At 37.3% G+C, this 19,422-nt stretch overlaps 1 protein-coding gene across 4 annotated transcripts in view; it reads right to left on the minus strand.

The window, feature by feature from the left end:
* Nucleotides 1–2,416: 2,416 nt before the first annotated feature.
* Nucleotides 2,417–19,422, minus strand: part of TRPS1 (transcriptional repressor GATA binding 1) — a 255,589-nt gene continuing 238,583 nt past the window's right edge. For all 4 annotated transcript variants that reach the window (XM_032610036.1, XM_032610035.1, XM_032610034.1 and 1 more), the window contains 2 exons: nt 11,680–11,802; nt 2,417–8,690 (listed from right to left, as the gene is read on the minus strand). In XM_032610036.1, coding sequence (XP_032465927.1) covers nt 7,629–8,690; nt 11,680–11,802 — 1,185 coding nt within the window. In that variant the 3' untranslated portion in view covers nt 2,417–7,628. The remainder of the gene's footprint in view (nt 8,691–11,679; nt 11,803–19,422) is intronic.

Consider the following 19,422-nt stretch of genomic DNA (forward strand, 5'->3'; position numbering starts at 1 on the left):
AAAAAAATCCACATATAAGTGGACCCATGCAGTTCAAATCCATGTTGTTCAAAGGTCAACTGTACTACAACATTTATGAAAAATGGCTTTCAGAACTGACATCCTGAATATATTGGATAACAGCATTATAAACCTAACAATGAGATTTCATATACAAATTACCTATTTTTATTTAAAGAAATTCTACATAACATGAAAACAATCAACTCTACGTAACATGAAAAAGCCCCTCCCTTCCTATCTACTGTTATTCTTTACTGTTCTAGCCCTGTTATTTTTACTCTAAAATATGACCTGGAGAGGAAAATAAGGACATCTTGGACATTACTGGACATTAATTTTAGCAACTTTGAAGAGTTTTTGAGATTTCTTTGTTCCTACCATTGTGTTTAAAAAAAAAAAAGAAAGAAAGAAAACTCGTACTTGGGGTTACCAAGATGGAGAACAAAAGTACAAAGTAATTAGCAGTATGCTAAAAACAACAGGGCTTTTTTCTCTTCTGTGCAAATGTTTTTCGTCTTAAGCAAATTTGGCTGCGAAAGAGTCAGGCAGGTGCTGCTACAGTGCTTTCGGGTTTCCTGGCAGAGCTGGTGATGCAGTGGGACCTGAGACAAAACCCAGAGGAGCCACAGCTAACCTCAGCCTTTTGCCCAATTTCCTCCCTGCCAGTTATCAGAGTTCACTATTGTTCATGCTCCAGGGCTCACACTCTGCCTGTCTAGAGGTGGAATGTATTCTGAAGAAGTGTTTTGTTTGGCTTGCAGTATTAAAAAAAAAAAAAGTCACTCACTGACATTCAAAATTAGATTTCATAGAAAATTCCTTTGTCCAGATTTTCTTGAAAACTGCAAATCTGGGAACACAAGTCAGCTTGGCAATATTCTTCGAGCTGAGGAAAGGCTACCTTTATAGAGTTCCCAAAGTCTTCCCCAGCTGGCTTCACCCACACAGGCCACTTGCCTGCTCCTTTTGTGCACTGAGTTTGTGACCCCGGCCCGGAGATGGGATACCAAAAGGTGATTCACTCTTCTTCCCTCCCCTCAAACTATGGTAAAGAGCTGATGGGCACATAGCTCTCCTTGAATGGGATTCTGACAGTCCTGGGTGAGAACAAAGTGTATTTAACTTTACCTGAAAAGTTTTCCCTGAGAGAAGAATCAAACTCTATATAAGGAAAACGAATCGCATTAAGCATTCTTATTACACTCTTATCTAGAGAATATTGTCTCCAGCTGTGAAACAAGCTTATTACCATTATGATCAGCCCCTCCAAGCCTTTACTCTGCTGTTTTCAAAGCAGGGGAAAAGAGAAAGAACTAGAAAAAATAAAGGATTTGTTAATTTGGGTTCACAAAAATGAGAAGTGAAGATTGGGCTACGAGGGTAAACACTAATTAATTCAAAATTTTCAAAATAAATCTTCTGAAGCAAGGAGTTATTTATATACTTTACGTCCTGTGCTTTTTGTGTTTTTCCTTCTGGTCATAAACATTTGGGTGAGTCTTCTTTGCCTACCTAGTTTTCTTCTGCCTCTTCCCTCTTTCAAAATCAACCTTCCGGAAACCTCTCTGATTAATTTCATCTTAAGGCAACACACAAGGCGTGTAATATATTAACATAAACTTCTTGAGATGATTTATCAAGATCTTCACATCATATTCATGTGGGTATACTAAATTGAATTCAAACTTAGACTTCAAAAGCGGGATTTTTTACATATTGTAACAATCATTTCCCAATACTCGACACTCAATACGTGATACTCAATAAATGTTTTTGAAATAAACACAATTTTTATTGTTAATCTTCCTAAAGAAAAGTTGTATAATTTTTTTTACACAAAATCTATCAATAAGAGATTGATTGGTTAAAGGAAAAAAAAAAAGCAAAGCAAAATAAAACAAGTTGAGAGAATCCAGGCTTTTTCAATCTTAGTCATACTGTTTTGAAAACGGTGATTTGATTTCACCGTCTCAATTCATCAGAACCTGTCTGTATGTTACAATGGTCTGAACTTCCTACTGCTACATGGATGAAAGTGAATCCATATAAAACATACCAACACCATTATGTATAACTGGTGGTAAAACTTTATTATTCAAGTTTAGATGTAACAGACATCTTTGCTGCCTGAAGATTGTTTGCATAAGAAATACACCAAGAACATGTTTGTGAGTAGAAATGAACATGCACTATGAAAACAAAATTAAATAAAACAAAAAAAATTCCATGTGTTGTAAGAACAGAACTATTATAGCCAACATTCTAGTATTCAAATCAGGACTACAAATTGAATTTTTTCTTAGCAACATGAAATCATTCCATATGAAAGACACTTTCTGCTGGTGAATATTGCTGTAGGTGAATTTTACATCGGCATTTTGAGATGTTTCCCATCCCATCCCACCCCCCCAAATTATTCATGTTGTCACCCAAAGGAATTTGGCATTTCTTATTGTGATACTTGCCCTCTTGGTAGCCATTAAGAAACTATGGTTTTATCAGCCTTGTAATAGTTTTGCCTCTTCATAGTCAACGCTATAGGCTGCCTAATTATGATATTTACAGCTCATATTTAATAAAAATGACCCCAACCTTTCCTGGCCCTTGGGAACTGAGAGTTTAAATAAGCCCCTTGGCCATATAATAATACTTGGCACTCCCATGGTGCCTTTCAACCAAGGATCTCAAAGTGCTTTACAAACAAGTACTACATTACCATTATTATTATTATTATTAATATTATTATTATTAATATATTTTTTTTCCATTTTACAGGTGAGGAACCTGAGGCACAAAAAGAAAAAAGTGATTTGTTGCAGGTCATACAATTAAAAAAAAAACCAGGGGTAGAAATCAGTATACAGTTTTGGGACTCATGGGTCTTGAGGGACCATTTTCTCTGATGAAGAAAGGCTAAACGTTATTTCCTTGTAAAGTTACTCCTGCTTTTCTCTGGTGTAGGACGGAGTGAAGCTTCTAGCTCTACTTTTCAAGAGAACAACATGTGAGCATACATTATCCAGTTTCCATGTGCGGACCAATGTTGAATTTCACATTTTCTTCACCCCTGACTTGACACACTTCAACCTAGCATCTTCCATAGGTCCTAATTACTGCAGATAACTGTTGATGCTTTCTAAACCATCGACCGCTAGCAGGAACACGTGGGTCCACTGTCTATGAAACGCTAACTGAAAACCAAAAGGAAGTGCACTGCAAAGAAGCCATGCCTTCTGCCCTTGGCCAAGTCTTTCTTTGGGAAAATAACACAGCCCTTCCAAGTCCCGGTGCATGTCTTTCTATCCTCTTCTCATTTACAGTTGCCTGCTAATAGAATTCCATTTAGTAGTACCTACCTTTGGTTAGCATCTTTAGTCTCATATTCAGGTTGGATTTCAATTCCTCCATTTTCTCCTGTGATCTAGGACAGTCAGCAAGCTTTCACCTACTCACTCACCAAAGATGCCGTGCATTTTTTTTTGTCGTGGCTCTCAACCCAAACACAGGAAGCTGTGAGCTCAAAGTAAACTTTAGGCAAAAAGCTGGCATATGGCACAGAAGCTGACCACCAGCTTCTGCATGCTTCCACCGCGGGTTGTCAGATCTTCTCTCTCTAGAATTGTGTTCATGTTCACTTACTAAACAGGCAGGCAATTCAGAGGTCTTAAGACAGGTCACCTGGTGATGTTTCGTTGCCACACAGGAGGAGGCTAATCATTATTTTGGTAGCAGTACTGATACTCTTCAATTAATTAAGAAAAACATATATCCTCAGGCATTTTAAAAAACATATACATTTAATATTTTTGGAGCTGTATTTGCATTGGATCATCATAGATTATGTGCAATCATAAACGTAATGTGCTACCACAGGCTTCAACAAAGAGCTGTTAAGATCATCACTTTTTTCTTCTTCTCATTAATGTTACCTTAGAAAAAATCCCCATGCTTGCTTTCTAAAAACTACCTTTACTAAAAGAGAACAGTTTAGAAGAAAACATCACTATCTTAAAAGTTGATTTTTTAAAAGAACATCTCAGTATGTCATATAGAAAGAATGGGCACACTCTTTTCCTTTTGAACTACAGAGTTAACGTGTTAACTGTGAGAGCTCCATCCTTTTCTCATATACTTAAGAGTACTGAGTAGTGTCTGTCAGTCCACAATCTTCTGAGGTGGGCTGGCGCTTTATGATTTTTCTATCCCAAACAACAATATGAATATATGGGTGAGAGGTGAAGAGAGAAGGAGTGAGAAAAAGGAAAATGAGAACGCATGAGCTGCTTTTGGCCTAAAGTTTGATCCAAAGCCCAACTCCGAATATGGACGTGTACTTTTAAAAGACTCACAGTTTTTAAATGACATACAATTTTAGCTGGCGTATAGTTTTTATCATAGGGAAAGACTTTTCCGAGAGGGAAAATTCCTAAGTCATTTTGAAAGTCCTCAAAAAAAAAAAAAATGTTAAGTACCTAAACAGCTCATTTAAAATCATAATTTAAGACAAAATGATTCCGAAATCTTAAACCCAAATAAAAATAAAGACACTAACCGATCAGTTTTGTAATGTATTTTGAGAGCTGGAACGAAGGCTTTCATAAGTCAAAAAAATAAGAGGTATTTTAGTGTTGTGATAAATTTTCATCTTTTTTAATAGCCCAACCTCTTCCCCATCAAAACATGGGAAAAAATAATCAATAATAAAGGAATACGGAATAAGATCTATTGTGTCAATGCTATCTAAGAATATTCTACCAAAAGTAGACTGACCATAAATATTCCAAGAACAGTGATATGTATTTCCATTGCTAACCGTTACTACTTGTCTGTCTGAGAAAAATAAAAACAAAAACAGGTTAAAAAAAAAGACATATATACCAAAAAAGAACAACCTATTTGTGTCTGAGAAACACACTGGAGAAACTGCTTAAGGAGTAGTTTTGCCCAAAAAGTCATACCTGTACTACTACCCAAGTTGACCAAACTTCGGGTATTTTCTGATTTGAGCAGTCCACATATCATGTTACTTGCAGATTGCCACAGTGCACTTTGTTTCTAGTCCTTTCACTAAAAAAATTAAATATACGTTTGTTGTTTGGGAAATCTCCTCGTTTAGATCTTTAATTGTCACCTCTCCAATCTGCCTGTACATTTTGAGATGCATTTATCAAAATTCCTAAGAAAGATAAATGACATCACATAATTTGAATGTCCAAGCCCCTCATTCCACCTCTCTATCTCAGTTCATGTGAATTATATTAGAGCTACTTGACAGGTAAGATCGGAATAGGACCCTTTAAAAATGAAACTGAAGCAGAAGGCTTAGTCCTGATTTCTTTCTCTCTCTCTCTCTCTCTCTCTCTTTTCTTTTTTTTAAACATGAAAATGAAAATGCAAGAATGGCGATGACAACACAACATCAGACAGACATTTTTAACTTCATTCACTACAACAGTCACAAACTGGTTGAACTCTACCTGGCATCCATTTAAAGAAACGAAGACCTGGCACTGTGAAAAAGAAACAAAACCCAAACAAAACAAAACGATACAAAGCAACTGCGAATTAATGTAAAAATGGAGTGCAAACGCGACTACAGAATGCAATAAAAACATCAGTGCTGCAGATTCCAGCAGCACTTATCAAAATAATTTCTGAAATGTGTCATCTGAAACATAGACAAAGCAATAAAAAGAGGATATATGTTTATCACTTTAAGCATAACAATGTGAGTTAAGAGCTTAAAAATTAAAAAAAAAAAAGTACTTGGAATGAATAGTGCTACCCTTTTTTTCCTAAGTAGGCATAAAAATATTTTTATTTCCTTCTTGTTTGCCATACCATTATATCAAGAACTTTCATTTGTTTCATGTTACCGTTTACAACTTTAATGCACACACACACACACACACACACACACACACACACACACACACACACACAAAAGATATCTACCGCAATAGAAATAGTTGCTTCATTACCTTGTTTGCTACATTTGCAAATGTAAACAGCTAGGCAGAGCCAGAACTGACTCTAATGCATGATGGAATATCTTTGTTGCATACGTACACTGTAGAAAATAATTATTCAATATGTCAGGCACCATTATTTGAAATGTAATACATTAATATTTACTAGAAAAATAAGGTTTTTTTTTTCCTATTTGTTCTCCCAACTTCTTTAATGAAATAAGTTAATCTGACAGTGCATCCAGTAGCTTGTAATATCTTCTACATCTCCGTGGCAAAAAATAAACTACTGGTTGGGACAATATAATGCAAATTATTAAAGTCAGTCCTTGTACATACATCTGTGTAGCAAGCATTGAGGCTCGACTAACAGCACCTTTAACCAATTATTTAATGTTCAGTTATTTAGCCCTATTTCCCTGAGCAGTTATGCTGAGGCTTTCCCTTCATGGATAGTTTTACAAAGCCTTATGTATTAAAAGTACTATGAAGAGCAAACTTCTAAGAATCCTATTTAATGCTACTTAACTAAACCTGTATAAATCTAATGAAGGGATTGATTGGTACATATACCAACTGTTAGTCTGTGGTAACGTGACTTTAGACGCTGCCTGACCACAAAGTTTGGAAATTAATCTTAAACCAAAAGAAAATAAATAAATACAGCAGGTTACCTTGTGGAGAAATACCATGTGTTCTAAACCAATGAAGCCCATGGTCTGAACTTTTGTATCCATCTAGTCTTTTGAACTGAGGGGATCCCTTTAGTTAGAACGTGCCAAGTGAGATTAGTGACCAAGAGGAAGCTTAAAAAACAAACCCAAACTGGTTCATCACAAACAAGAAAGAAAAGATCTGGCTAAAATAAAATTACTACGTAAGCACTGAGGACATTGCTTTTAAAAATGCATATATATTTGGACAAAATGAACCTAAATTGCAAACACGAGGACTATTTTTGAAAGGAGTATTTGAACATCTAAAGGACAAAAATATCAGAGAGGGTGTGCATGTGTATGTACAGGCAGGGCTGGCCAAAATCATTGTCACTTTTCCCGCTGCTCTCTCCCCAAGCCTAACCACAGCTCGCATTTCTAGGTCTAAATTCGAAACATGATCAATGAGAGGATTCTCATCCAGGAGGGTGCCATTTTCCTTTCACTGCCCTGGAGATTAGATTTCTCCTCATCTGCCTAGGATTTCAAGACATTTCGAAATTGAGGCAACAATTTACGGGTTTTGAACAAATGGGCCAATGGCCAGCCCAATACTGCTTTAGAATCATAATATGTAAACCCTTCCAAATTCTAGACAGCTTTGATCTCTTTCTTTACAAACGTAATAATTATAGTCCGGTGATACTTCTTATGGATGGTTTCCATAGTACACATTCACCAAGATGGTTCTGACCCACTAGGTTCTAAACAGGACTATATACCATCTTCCATTTTTTTCTCACTGACCATTTGTCTCACTTTTTAATCTTGGTAACCTACTCATCAAAAGAAAGAATAATAAGAGAAGGGAATTTCATGTTGGATAAGGCAGGCTCTATGAAGTATTTTTTTTTTAAATAGGTCTTCATAAGACATTACAAGCTATTGAATTCCCATCAAGAAAACCTATTTCTATTTAATTGTGCTAAGTGCTAAGGTTTTACTCTTTAGGTTTTCCATTTTTTTCCACTTGTGCATTGTTCCTATGCAGGCCCCTCTGGATATGAGTTGTGAAGTCATATTTGTCCGTGCAAAGATGCTGGCATATGCTGCACTGGAAAGGTCCACTGTCACCATGGCAACTCATATGCAAAGCATACATCACTTCATCCAGAAAGACAATGCCACAGTGCACACATTTTGTTGAAAGTTCATCTTGAGTACTTCTATCAACTTTCTCTGTTTTTACTCCATTCAAGGGACCTTCGTTTTTTACATTTGATGGCGCCTTCGTTTTCTCCTTGGAGGCACCGTTTGCAGTTGGCCCAGGTCTGGAATGCTTGATCGCCAAATCTAGAGGAATGTCATTGTCTGATCCAACAGCTGAAAAGTGAGGAGGCAGATTGAAGGTGGGGTAAGGCACATAGTTTTGGCAAGGATTTGGTAGGCCAGGCACGTGACTCAAGTAGTGCGGATTCCCAGGAACGGAGAGCTTATATTTACTCCAGAACCGCAGCCAATCAGCTTCACTCTGGAAGTCATTATGTACAAAGGGAAGTCCAAAAAGGGGGTACTGGTACTTTTCGATAGGGCTGCCTGGTGGTGAATAATTTGGGTGCTTCGCGGGTCTCATGTACTTTTCTATGGGACTGCCTCTCTCAGAACTTCCTTTCCCTTCAGATACGGATGAACTATTTCCTGGGTCTCCAGTACTTTCCTGAGGACTTTTTATCTGAATGTGCAAAGGTTGCATCCTTTTGTGAATATCCAGAGTTTGGCTGACCAAGACTGGCTGCTGAGCAGAATGGCTTTTAGTCAATGAACCCTGGGCTTCGTATTTACTCAGGCTGGGGAGCGGAATTTCTCGCTGGTGACCTTCAGTTAAGTGATCGTCTGAGCGCCTCTCTAAGGGGCTGCCATTGGCTTGCTCTTCACTGCCGGCCCTCTGCTGTTTGTTGAGCTGCTCGGCCTGAAGTGCCTCTGGGTTAAGGCGCTTTCTTGTTCTTCTCCTAATAATCTGCTCACCGTTGTTTTGTTTAATGATGTTTAAAGGCCTGGGAGTCTGCGGGGAACACACACACAATACATAAAAGGAAAACATTAAAAAACACATTAAAATGCATTAACAATTCCTCACAAATATAAACCATGCTTAAGTTCAAAGCAAAGATAGGCTTTACGTTATAGATTTACTAAATCTCCTCCTTTTGCCCTAAGCAGGATCAGAGGAAGTAACCAAAGCACATTCTTTTACCCTAATTAAATCATGCCCATCTTTACAGGGAGGACTGAAAAACTTTAATCTACTTGGAAACAGCTTTTCCAAACTCAACAGATTTTGGAATTGCATTATTTCGTGATAAATCAGTGTTTAAAGTTACTTGAAGAAATGTGATTTTTCTGAAATATTCTCAACTTTTGGAGTCATGCACCAAGATGTCAACATAGTAACATGGGAGATAGGTTTTGATGACAACTGTGGAAAAGTGATACATGGCTGCAGTCTGAATTGTGTCCCCCTCTCCCCACCCCTCCTACAATTCATAGGTTGAAGCTCTAACCCCAATGTGACTGTATCTGAAGATAAGGCCTTTAGGAGGTAAATATGGTTAAATGAGGACACAGTGAGAAGGCAGCCTTCCACAAGCCAGGAAGAGAGCTCTCACCAGAACCCAGCCAGGATGGCACCCTAATATCAGACTTCCGGCCTCCAGAACTGTGTGAAAATAAATGTCTGCTGTTTAAGCCACCCAGTCTATGGTATTTTGTTATGCCAGCCCCAGCTGACTAAATATAGACTATTAAACATCAGAACATAAATAATCAAAGACAAACTGACAGAATTGTAAGGAAAGATATCAGGTAATCAAAGCCATTATCAGTGAGAGGTTTTTTAAAAAATCTCTCGCTTTTTTTTCCCTTTAATTATATAAGTACTCACTATGAAAGATTTTACTTGTTAACAGGTGAAGCATTTGCTTTCTGTTGACAATCTAAATTTATTTGTAGGCTCGGTACAAATATCCTATCTGTCAGTCTACTCTGTACTTAAATAGAATGCTGACTTTCACTCAGCTTAAGTATTATATGGTTCGTATTTATGTACATGGTCAACAGGTGTTTATATTACATGACTCAAATCCATAGATAAGACTATAATAAAAACTTTACTTGCAGTAAGAGCTCTAATTTTGATTTATAAAATCAAGAGAATATGTTTAATAAATCAATGCATATTTACAGATGAAAAATTTAGGAGAATCTTTAAATGGGCTAAAATCTGATTTTTCTAAAAGATTACTGAAATCAAGAAGTAATCTCTACATAAAATATGAATATAAACAATACGTAACTCGTGAATTATACCTAGAAAGGAGGCACCTCAATGCAAGAGCGTACTTTTTATATGTTAAACAAAATACAAAACGTTTTGCAATGTTTTTATTGTCACAGAGATATTTTGAAGGAAAAAGGATAACACACTTGTTACTGACAATCAGATTATTCATTTCAGAATGAAAATGCCACATCCCCTTGGATATTCCCTGTTTATTTACTTTGTTCAGAATTTCAGGTTTATAAAGAGCTCACATTCATATTATAAAAATATGCAGTAGTTAATCTCTGTCCTCTAAAGAAATCTGAAATATGCATTAATAACTTTTTTAAACTTTCACAATTTTTGTGGCAGTCTTTGACATGAAATGTGGGTATAACCTTTATGTGTTTAAATCTGTGATTTTAAAAAACCTCAGAATTGAAAACATCTCATCTCTGGAGAGATGAATATTAAAGTAATTGTAAAAAAAAGTTTAGTTTATATTGCAGTTGTTAAATTACCATAACCTGGAAGAGCAGCAGTTTAATTAATTTTTGGCCTTTGACTGGCCTGAGTTCAATTAAAATTATTAATGTCAGTACCCATTGAATGGAAGCTTATTGTTGTGCTTAAGTGGTGAAGTTTAAGAAAAAGTAAGGTGATGGTGGTGTGTGTGTGTGTGTGTGTGTGTGTGTCACGGGGTGGGGAATCCTTCTATTAGCTCCATGCTAATAACTAAGGTTTTTACAGTTTACTACCAATTAGCATTGTTGGCAGCATGCATTTTTTAAAAGAGTGCTTCCAACGGTCCACTTAGGAGGACCTTTTGTCTAAAATTATATTCTCCGTAGCTGTGATCTATTCATTGGCCGGTGCTAAGAGCTGTGGTAAAATGCCAAACAAAATGAAAACGGCAGAGGGAAATAGATTTCTGCTTACTACATGGGGCATTCCTATTTTTAAAGGCAGCTCTGGTCAGCAGATAAACTATCTAAACTAAAAAAATATCCTCAAGAAGTCAAATACATATAAAGATGGGAGATTTGTGAGTTTAAATTTTATTAGAGGATTTCACCTAAAATTTGGTTAGAAATAACTGAGGTACCTCAGAGAGCCCTAGAAATTAGTCAGCTGGAGATCTTAAAACATAAAGCACTTTTGCATCTTGCTCTGCTGTGTGCTCTGCAAGCCCTCAGGTACCACTGGAAGCACTGTAGAGCGCTGGCATCCTGGGTCCCAGTTTAGAACCACTCTTCTGAACGGGTCCAACTTCCAGCCCCCAAAGCAGCCCAAATGACACTTGCAAATTCCAATTGTAAACTGGAAAATAAGCATTTTTCCCCTGCCCTAGATTTTATAATGAACATGGGAGAGAACCCCTTTTTATTTTAAAATTTGTATGTACTTCTGAATTTTTGAAGTTTCTCCTTTCTACCTAAATTAATTTCACTGAATTCTGATAACCACTTGTTCAACTATCTGTTATGTGACGTTCCCAGAAATCAATCATTTTCCTCTTTTATATCAAAAGAAGCATAATGCATTACTGATGATCTCAAATGTATCTCCCCATAACATCTAAGGCCGGTCCACCATAAATCACATGTGCACTCAAAGCGACTGCATTAAACTCTGCAGGGGCAGGCACTGCAAGCCAGGGAATGGAACTTATAATGCCACAGACCAGGGTGCTTTATAAAGCTTTTCCTGAAACAGTCTAACAAGTTCTTACCGAGTGAAGCTTCTGGTAGAGGCCACACGCGTTGCATACATATCCGCCATTTGCATTCTTTCGCCAGAGAGAGGTCTTTGTGGTCAAGCAATTGGCACAAAAAACACCCGAGCCTCTACGCCTCTGAAATGGGAAAAAAAAAAAGACACAAGGTCAGAGGTGAGTCACATGATCAGCGGAGTTAGACCAAATCAACCCAGGAGTTTTGTCTTTAGACTAGCAACAATGACAGTATAAAACCACACTGCCCATAATGAGGTCAGGTTCAATTGTGTTTAATAGGCACCACTGATTTTCATTATAATTAACCGTACAGTGATGGATGAGGTGTGTGCAACACCAAAGGCCTTTCACAGAAACAGCTTTAACTTTTTGAACTTCGGGTTTTGTGCCTTTCATGATGGTTCCTAAATGCTGAACCCTAAAATATACCTTTTAAAAGTGTCAAAACAAAAGTCAAAAGACAGAGCCTGGCAATATGTTTAATATACTCTGGAAAGGGAGGAGCACAGTCTACCTGAGCTTTAAAATATAGTCAAGCTTGGAATAAATGCAGCATGTAAACCACTTACAATTAAACCTGATGTGTGTCTTTTTGGATGTCATTCATGTAACATAAGTATTAAGAGACTGTAAGACACTCAGTTCTAATTTTTGGTTTGCAATTGTAAAATCTGAAAGAGAACACACCCTCTCTCTCCCAAAGCTGAGAGGAATAGTAGAAACTTCTGCCAACTAGAAGTACAGTATTACTAATGAGAATCCTTACGAGGGGCCTACTTAAGCCAGACAACATAGTCCCATCAATGGCTATTTATTTATTTTATTTGACTCAGACTTGGAAATCACAAGCATTTCTGAACACAAATTGATTTTAGTGGGCTGAATTCTCTAGTCACCAGATTCAAAAATAATCCAAGAATATTTGAAAGTAGATCATTAGTACTGTTTGTTCCATTCTTGCTATCAAGTAATGATTCCATTAAACTTCTCATTGAAACAAAAGTCAGGCTGTGTTTGTGGGCGCAAATACTAACAGGCAGGAAATGGAACTCTCTTGCTGAAAAAAAAAAAAAAAAAAGAGCCTGAATTGCAACTCTGCTCTCCTTTCTCTAGGAAGTAAAGCCTTTAATGATAAAATATGCGTGTTAGATAAGGAGTGGAAAAAGTCTTGCTGGAGCCCAATTCTGTTGTAAATTTAAAATTACAAACACCATAAGTCAAAATTTCAGGGATTCATAAAATTTAGGCAATTTATTTAACTTGAGTCCATACTGTAGACGAGTGGTATCCCTGCCAAGAAAATACAATGGTTATAATTGTACTCTGATACATTTCAAATGGAAAGCTTTCTGCAGACATAATTTTGGCTTCAAGACTGGAACACTTTCTTGGCATTGAAAGGGCATTTGATTCATCGGGTGTTTCACAATGTATCACTAAAAAGACCTGGTGAGCAGCCAGTTCCCTATAGGGTAATTTTTCCATCCAGATGCAAGTGCTATCAGAGGCCCTCGTCAGCTAAACTAATTATGATCTTGCAACTGCTGATGCCTGCTCACTCTAACATTCAACATCCTCCATTAATCACCAATACAAAGAAAATGAATGAAACGTAAAGAGATGAGGACTGGTAAGCTGCACAGCCATAAAAATCTGAAATGAGAGCAATAATTTAACAAGATTGGGGGAATGTTTTTAGTGAACACAAAGTCAGGCTAACAATTGTCCTTTTCAACCAAGAACACAATTTCATTAGTGTAGCAGGTTGGGCTACTTTAAGTGATGTAATATAAGCTAGGGTTTTTCACAAAGATAATCTCTGGCTCCCCTTTTTTCTTTACTCCCCCCACCCCAAATCAGGGCAGGAATGTATCATAAATTTCTCAGTCTCAATAAGAGCAGCACAAAAGTTGGGTGTTAGCCCTCAAAGTCCAAATTGGGACCTACTGCAAAAGTACAGACTGCCGTTTCCCCCAAATCAACGATCTATTAGAGGTTGTGTTTATCAAACACTCTGGGGCCCCCTTTATCCGAGGTAAGTCGGGGAGCCTAGTTCGGTTATAATTGTGAAAACTCCCTGGGGCCATGCTGTCTTTTTTTCCGAGATCGAAATAACACGTTTTGCAAATAAACACCAGTTTGATCCGTGTAAAGGCAATGTAAATGTCCATTTGGAAACTGACCCACATATATGGCTGAGGCTCAAATCTGAATGTACAACCATTCACTGCAGCCTGCTTTTCTTTCCTTGTGCCCTGGCTGCTTGACACAGCATGCCAAAGTGGGTGTAATCCTGGTTTCAGAGAACGCTTCAATCCTTGCACAACTTGTGCTTAATTCTCTTGCAGAGAAAATGCCCTTCATTAGTTCGAGGGAAAATCCTGAAATTACAGGACTGGTTTCCACAGGCGTATCTTGCTTTAAGCAGCACTTAGGCTCCAATAAAGGCTGGTATATTTTAGGTAAACCATATCTTATTTAAATACATCAGGAGTCCTCTGGATTCACTTACTCGGAGTCAGTATGGCATGGGGGGGGGGTTAATAATCAGATTTAGGAGTCAGACAACTTGTACTCAAAACATGTCTCTGTCTTGAGTTGCTGGCTGCAATTTTGGGCAAGTTACTTAACCTGGCAATGCTTAAGTTTCCTCATCTTTAAAGTGCGAGCTGCTGTGAGTATTAATGTGGACAAATGGACGTAATAAAACAATGCCAGGTATGTAGCAGGCGCTCAAGTTAGCTATCCATCAAGGGGATTCAATTGTATTTCTTTTGTAAGAGAAAAATATTTTGTGGTTTCGTTTATATCTCCTGAATCTACTTATTGCACATTTTAGATATGCTTAAAGCATATAGTTGGGTATAATCACATGTATTTTATTTGTGCCAATCTTATCAAATATGAGAATGGAAAGTTGAGTCAGAGTGAAATGTCTAGGTGTTCACACCTAGAATTCAACAGGGGCCTGCTTGTGTGCGGGAGGAGAGTGGGAGGTAGGTGAGAAATATTTCACATAGTAAGTTACCTCCAATCTAAACAAATGTATCACTTTGGTGAGCACTGTAGAACCTTATGTTTGATGCACTTGGAATTACTGGAAGCAACAGAGAAGGTGGGAGAAGTGGGCAATATCCTTAGTTGTGTGAGCACAGAGTTGTAGACCGTGCCACATCTCTCTAAATCACACCGCAGATGAGAGCCCTGACCCACAGTGAGAACCTGGCTGGATGGAGTATGGCATTTATTCCGAAGTCACCAACATCCTTAGCCCAATCAAGTGCTGAGAGGCAGTCTGCTGGCGAAGGAAGCAGAATAGGAGTTTCCCCTGCCCCACTTTTTAACAATGAACTTGTTAAAGAGAAAGAAAGGCACTAAAGATCTTATTTCATTCACAGTTTATCAGGTATAACAGAGTTTTAAAATATTTTGTCATTCTCCTTTGTACTATGTTAAAGACAGAAATCGTGTCTCTTAACAGTCATCAAACAGTCTAAGTAATAAGCACCTAGGACAGTGCTCTCTGTCTTGAGCAGCTAAACATTCATGAAGTTGAAAATAATCTCTCTTGCTATTTTTTTTATCACTAGTCATCACTCGTTTTTGAAAAAAAAAAGTTTTTAAAAAATATTCCTTTGAAATGTCTCCCCTTTGGATTGACAAATCTATCTTCAGTTGGTCAGAGAGGGCTAATGAGGTTGTAGACAATAAAATCAAGAGAGTTAATTTTCCAGTCCTACATCCCACACTTATTTTTGAGAAATAGCTGAAGCCAGATACTTGCTATGTCCTGAGGATACAAGGTCAGGTAGAACAGAGCTGCAACTCTCCTGTATATGCATCACAAGAGTCATGCATTGCTGATGGTTCTATGTGCGCGTGTGTATGTTTTAAATAATAAATTGTTTCTCCTTTTCCTACAGGCTGTTTTTAAGAGATGATAAGAATTTGTACCTCCATGACTTTGTGCAGGAGAGAGGAGAATTGAGTGATATGGATAAGCACACTTCTGGGAGAGGAAATGATAGGAATAAGTAGTCAGTGGGTAACACCGGTGGCATACTTGATAGGTGCTCCTTTCAGGCTGAAGGAAAGCTGTCCTTTACACATCCAAAGCCACACACAGTCATAGCATCCTCTGCCCCGGGCCTTCTCTAAGTGCACCTTCTGCTTCTATGTGGTGTCAACAGAGGGCAAGAGTGAAGGAAGCTCGGCCGAGAACCCAAATCTACCCGAAAGTCATCTCAACTGCAAACTTCTACAGAAGGAATTCTGGAATCAACAAGGAACTGATTGCTTTTAACTTCAAGTTTAAATAGTTTGCCCACTAACTTTTAGGTTGCATTTGTGTGGCCTTCATGTTATTTCTGTTGGCTGGTAACTTCCTGTGTGAAAAAGGATGGGCAGTGGTAGGAACAGTTAATTGCAAGGAATTCCGAGGCCAGCCCAGTGACTGGCCTCGCGAGGGCTTTTCAATTACCGAGAATTTTGGATCACTTGTTTCCTTTCCATGTTTCAAATGTGTTATAACCACCATACTGATTTTCACAACAGCAGTTTAGGTGATGAATTTGGACAATCATCCATGCCAGGATTTGAAACAGAAAATGACACACCCATCTTTTAATAAGTACACTTTAAATCCAACGTAATGTTTTCCTTTGCCTGCTGTAGAGTACACCAAGAAGTGTAATGACTAACTAAAAAAACCTTTAGTCTTTAGGTTCACAGCTAACCACTGTATGGCATCACTATCATTAAATTTTTCTCAAAGCTTCTGATTGAAGTTTTGCTTCTATGCTGCTTAAATTCTCAGTCAGTTCCAGATCCCTCTGAGTTGAGCCCTGACACATATGTTGGTAAACGCAGATGTGTCTTTAGAAATGAGTAAGAATGGGAAAAAAAGTTTCAAACTGGTTCATCTGTTTTTATTGCTTATTTTATTTTATTATTTGAAGATCAGCCAAAAAGAAACATTTTAAGGTTTTCAAATGTCATTATTAACACAGAACTTATTCATTTGATTAATAAAAAGTAAATTTGATTGAATTATTAATTCAAGTGGCTTAACATGTAGAGACATGGATATTCATCTTCAAGATATTAAAAATCCCCACTAGTGGAGTTATTTGTGCAGAAATGATGCTTTATAATAGTTTTCTACGAATAAGAACCATACTGAAACCATGTAATTACATAACAAGCCTTGATAGGCAGAGCATTTACTCACATTTTTTATGGTTTTATATCTTAGCCATTTTAAATCAAATCAATCTGAAATTTGATATACATGCTGTTAGTCTGGAGGTACCTCAAGTATTTTTAACTCTTTAAATAATTTCTATGTTTATTCGATTATATCAAGAATCCTTTGAAAACTTCATTCTAGGGAAATGCACAGATGGCTATGATAGAACCTTCTGGTACAACTTTGCAGTAATAAAATTTCAGTGGTAAATTTAATTCAGTTCAGTTCTGGGAATAATTATTAAATGTCCACCATGTGCCTGACACTGTGCTGGAAGCTGGGGTTACAGTGATGTATATGGCAGACATGATCTGTAATCTCTCAGTTTCCAGTACCATCTGCTAAAAACTAACTACGTGTTGAGTTAACGTGATACAAACTGAGATCGTTCATAAGCATTGACAGTTTAATTCATGTAAATTATATGGAAACATTCCTGAGAAACCAAAGCATCTCCCACGAATAAATCTCATGTAAAGGCTGAAAGTTCTCTAATAATCAGAGGGCTTACTCTCTGTGTTCCTTAATAAAAATAGGTAATAGTCTAGTCATTTCAGAAGCAAGATCCTTGCTTATTGTCCCATCAGTAATAATGTCCTATCAATAACTTTGCCCTATTAACCACCAACAGAGTTGATATAAACTAAATAATGTGTTCATGACTGTCATATATAATAGACGTTCAATAATTGTTGAATAAATGATAAATATTATTTTAGTCATTATCACTATTATTCACCACTAAGAGACATAGAAGGCCACTCTCCCTCAATTCCACCCATTAAGGAATTAATTGACTATCGACTACACACCAATAGACCCTACAGAATATAAGGAATGTGGTACCTAAAACCACTTAAAACAGATGGTGGCTTGCAATGAACACCTTTAAATTAATAGCCAGAATTTTATCAGAAGCATGGGCTGGCCAATATTTTAGCAAGAGCAGGGAAAGAGCTCTGCCAACAAAAAGCAATAGATATTAATGCCTTGGCTGCCTTTTGTTTCAAATAAAATCGTGAAGAATCAGTTGAAACAGCAAGACTATGCCTGCTTGAAAACAGCCCTCCGTGCCCTCAGATTTCTTGCCAGAAAACTGAAGAGACTCTACAAGGTTCAGCCAAGCATCCATCTTGTAATTACCTATCTCAGAGTTTGGAAACAAAACCTGTTTACCTGGCTTATTAAATTCACTTCCTCAACACACCAGCAAAGCTAATGGAGACCAGTGTAAACTAAACTGACATCCTTGGCTAGGAGCAATGGAACAACTTCTGTTCCAGGACATGAGGCAATTCATACTCTAGTAATCATACATTGTACCCAGGTACGAATGTGCCTAGGACCTTTCCACTGACTCGTCACCACATGGGAGTTGCCCAGTAAATCAGGACATGCTAAAACACATCAGCTCCATTTCTTCTGAGATGCAATTGGTGACTCGTGGAGTGCGACTGCAGAAAATAAGAGTTCCCAAGGTAAATCTCACGCTTTTAAATTGTTCATATGGATTCTTCAAATCTTCAGATTTTAGAAATTTATCACACATATAACCCATTACATAGGTCTGAAGGACCCCCATCTCCATACTTTGACTTACCCCATATTTAGTAAATGAATAAACATCTGATGTCACACACGAATTACGTAACAGACCAGGACTAGAAAAATCCAGATCTTTGGAGTTCTAAACCCATGCTGTTTCTATAACAGTGTTCTGCCTTTATAGCAATATGTATTTGGACAGCTGAAAATATGGTTGAAGATTTATGTCTACACTGTCTTTTTCCATTTCACGTGAAAGTCATTATTGTCAAAAGAACTGCTCACGTCTCTCACTGCTTCTATTTCTGCCACCACAGATCCATTTTCACCTTTCCTTTAGTAACAACAATGGTCTGAGAGAGTTTCTACAAGGACCTTCTTCTATGCTAGTGCCAAAATCTGACACTGAAAAGGAAAAAAAAAAAGCTTTTTGGAGGCACAAACAACTTTAGCACCTCTTAAGTAAACCGCAGCATGAGAACACAAGAATTGGTTCTGTTTTAATAAATTAATTGCAAATTTTATTTAAACAGTCTATTTAGCAAACAGTTATTATGGGAATTCTTCACATCATAGAAAACTCTTGGTGATAGGGACTTTTCTAGAAAAAGCCTAAAGTTCAAAAGGTTCAGTTTCTAAGCGTTTAATTTAAGAAACAAATATAGGTATTTTATGTATTACCTAAGTAGGATTGGTTTTATGATAGTGATGGTGATATGGTCATTTTGAAAGAAACAGAAAATTAACAATCAGTAATTCTTTTTGTATCAGCTAACAGGTAATAGCTGGTCCATTAAGTGTTACCATCCCTCAAGGCATTTACGTCTATATCAATGGTTCTTAACATTCTTCGAAGTTATAAACTCTTCTGATAAAATTTATGACACTCTCCCCAGGTAATTTAAAAAAAATATGTAAAGTATTTTACAAATAAACTTCATGCTGTT

This window comes from Phocoena sinus, chromosome 17 (genome assembly GCF_008692025.1).
Source record: "Phocoena sinus isolate mPhoSin1 chromosome 17, mPhoSin1.pri, whole genome shotgun sequence".
NCBI lineage: Eukaryota > Metazoa > Chordata > Mammalia > Artiodactyla > Phocoenidae > Phocoena > Phocoena sinus.